The 2,363-nt window shown below is 39.4% G+C and overlaps 1 protein-coding gene across 2 annotated transcripts in view; it reads left to right on the forward strand.

Annotated features, from left to right (window-relative positions):
- Positions 1–779: 779 nt before the first annotated feature.
- The window catches only part of LOC113810429 (low density lipoprotein receptor adapter protein 1-B), a 63,454-nt gene continuing 61,870 nt past the window's right edge, over positions 780–2,363 (forward strand). Inside the window, exon 1 of one of the 2 annotated variants that reach the window (XM_070127147.1) lies at positions 780–945. In XM_070127147.1, coding sequence (XP_069983248.1) covers positions 897–945 — 49 coding nt within the window. In that variant the 5' untranslated portion in view covers positions 780–896. The remainder of the gene's footprint in view (positions 946–2,363) is intronic. The other variant, XM_070127148.1, reaches the window with a different exon arrangement.

Genomic DNA, 2,363 nt, shown 5'->3' on the forward strand with positions numbered 1-2,363 from the left:
AGTGTAATGGAGCAAATAAAAAAATCATTACGAGCAACACAAATTAACTATGAAAAAAGAAGACAGGTGTTAAAAGTGAAATAAATAGTCAATGATCTTAATACTGATAAGAAGCGAAATTACTGCATCTGATATTAATCTTAATAACCAGAAGGTAATATATGGAATGATTTTTTTTTTCTCATCTAGTTCTCCCTTGTAACTTTCGCTCCGTCGCGTCATTGAGAAAGAAGCCAACCGCAGCTAAGAATTCGTCGAAGGCTTTCGTCGGCGGGCAAAACACCACTTTATTTCAGTGAAGTACAGTTTGAGATTTTCCACAGTCGTTTTTTGTCTGTAACATTAGTGCTTCGGAGCAAGTGATTACACTCCATTTCCTTCCGCAAAGCCTTCTCCTGTGGAAACACCGCTTATGAGCTGTGAATAAGGGCAAAATAGGACATCATCATAATATTTTTGAAGAGGAAGATTAAAAAAGAGATTTTGATTGGACAGTCGGCCAGCGCGCATGCCTACTTGTGTGCTATCGGCATCGACCAGCTGTGGCTCGAGTTGCTGCTACGATATTTTCCCTTCCTCATTTTAGTCACAAAACTCACTCGCCGTCATGAGATTGCTAGATGGAAATCAAAATAGAAGACAGCCACATGCAACAGCAATTAAATATTGTCGTGGAGGGAGGAAACTTATTTATAAACGCCACTTGTTATAAAAGAAAAACCCTGAGACTTGCCGACGGCCTGGCAACCCCATGAACGTTTGGCGGGCTGTCAAGACTCGACCTGGCAAAGGTGGTAGAGCGCAGTCAACTTTAGGCGAGTGAGGTTGTGTGCGTGTGGCGAACCCATTTGCGTTAAAACCATTTGAAACAAAAGTGGTTCAGCAGCGGGGGAAACATGTCTTCCCTATTGCGCGCTCTCTTCAATGGCACAAGCAAGCATAAGAGTAAGTGGTCGAGGAATTCTCTTTTCTTTAACCTGTCTCTTATTTTGGATTTTTAGGTGAATATCTGGGCCATATTTTTCCGGCAGAAAAGGTCGTTGATGAAATTTGTTAGGAAGATTTATACATATATTCATATATATATTGACGTATGTATGTGTGTACATACGTATATATGTATGTATGTACGTTCGTGTATGCATGTATATGTATATGTATGTACTATGCAAGATATATACGAAAAATTATAGATTGTAAACTGACAACACCTTAAAACATGTCAGTATGTTAGATTTACTAACTTTGATATAGATGTTTTAATGAAAATAAGAGGGAAATTTAAACCGAAATCTTACCATCAATACGTCAAACAACGCGCGTGTTGGCACGTGCGATCAAGCACGTGCTCGCTGTTGCATTGATCTCGGCGTGAAATTGATTAAGCTAACTGAACGTTCACCATCATATGTAATTATGATATCGGAATACTAAATAGTGATGGTGCCCGTCCTTGGAATTGGTGGTCGCAAATTGTTAATTTTTCGGTTATCATACCAAGTGGATCGTTGGTATATGTGGAGTGACCTTAAAACAACATTCTCCATCACCAAAATCCGAATGGAAGGAACAAAAGCGCAGGAAAATGTTTTGTGGTTGAAGCACCTAACTTATTCCAGTGCGAAATACCAAACAACTCCCTCCCCTTCAATGATATGGAATGTAGCAAAATGAGTGTTTTATTTCAAAGCCGCTTCCAAGGAAATTAAAAGAACGAGAGATTTATAGACATGGATAAATCAGATTGAGAAAACCTCCTGTTGTATTATTGGCCCATATATATTTAGAGAACTTTCTAAGATAAATAAGGAACGCGGTATTTATAGACACGAATAACACAGATTGAGAAAAACATATTGTCATAATATCGGTCTATACATATCTAGAGATGTGAAACCGCTAGTTTTACAATAGTTTTAAATGTTTAAGATATGACACATGGCGTGGAAAGGAAGCCGGGTTAAACACAGCTGAAGGGACGACGGTGAACTAGGGTGGCAGATGGGGTATGCACAGTGGAGTTGTTGTTCTACTGCTGTTGTTGTTATCCATTTTACCTATTTAAGGACTAACGCCATTGCCATTGTTGCAGTTTTAACCATCGCCAGAGCTAAGATAACGGTTAATGCTGTTACTACCATTTCCAACCACTACAACCGCCATTGACAACTGCCGCAACCAGCAGAAAAGGTCACTGCCAACCACCACAACCATCATTAAACCCACAACCACAGCCATCATTATACCCACAACCATACCCATCATTATACCCACAACCATACCCATCATTATACCCACAATCATACCCATCATTATACCCACAATCATACCCATCATTATACCCACAATCATACCCATCATTA

This window comes from Penaeus vannamei, chromosome 11, assembly GCF_042767895.1.
Source record: "Penaeus vannamei isolate JL-2024 chromosome 11, ASM4276789v1, whole genome shotgun sequence".
NCBI lineage: Eukaryota > Metazoa > Arthropoda > Malacostraca > Decapoda > Penaeidae > Penaeus > Penaeus vannamei.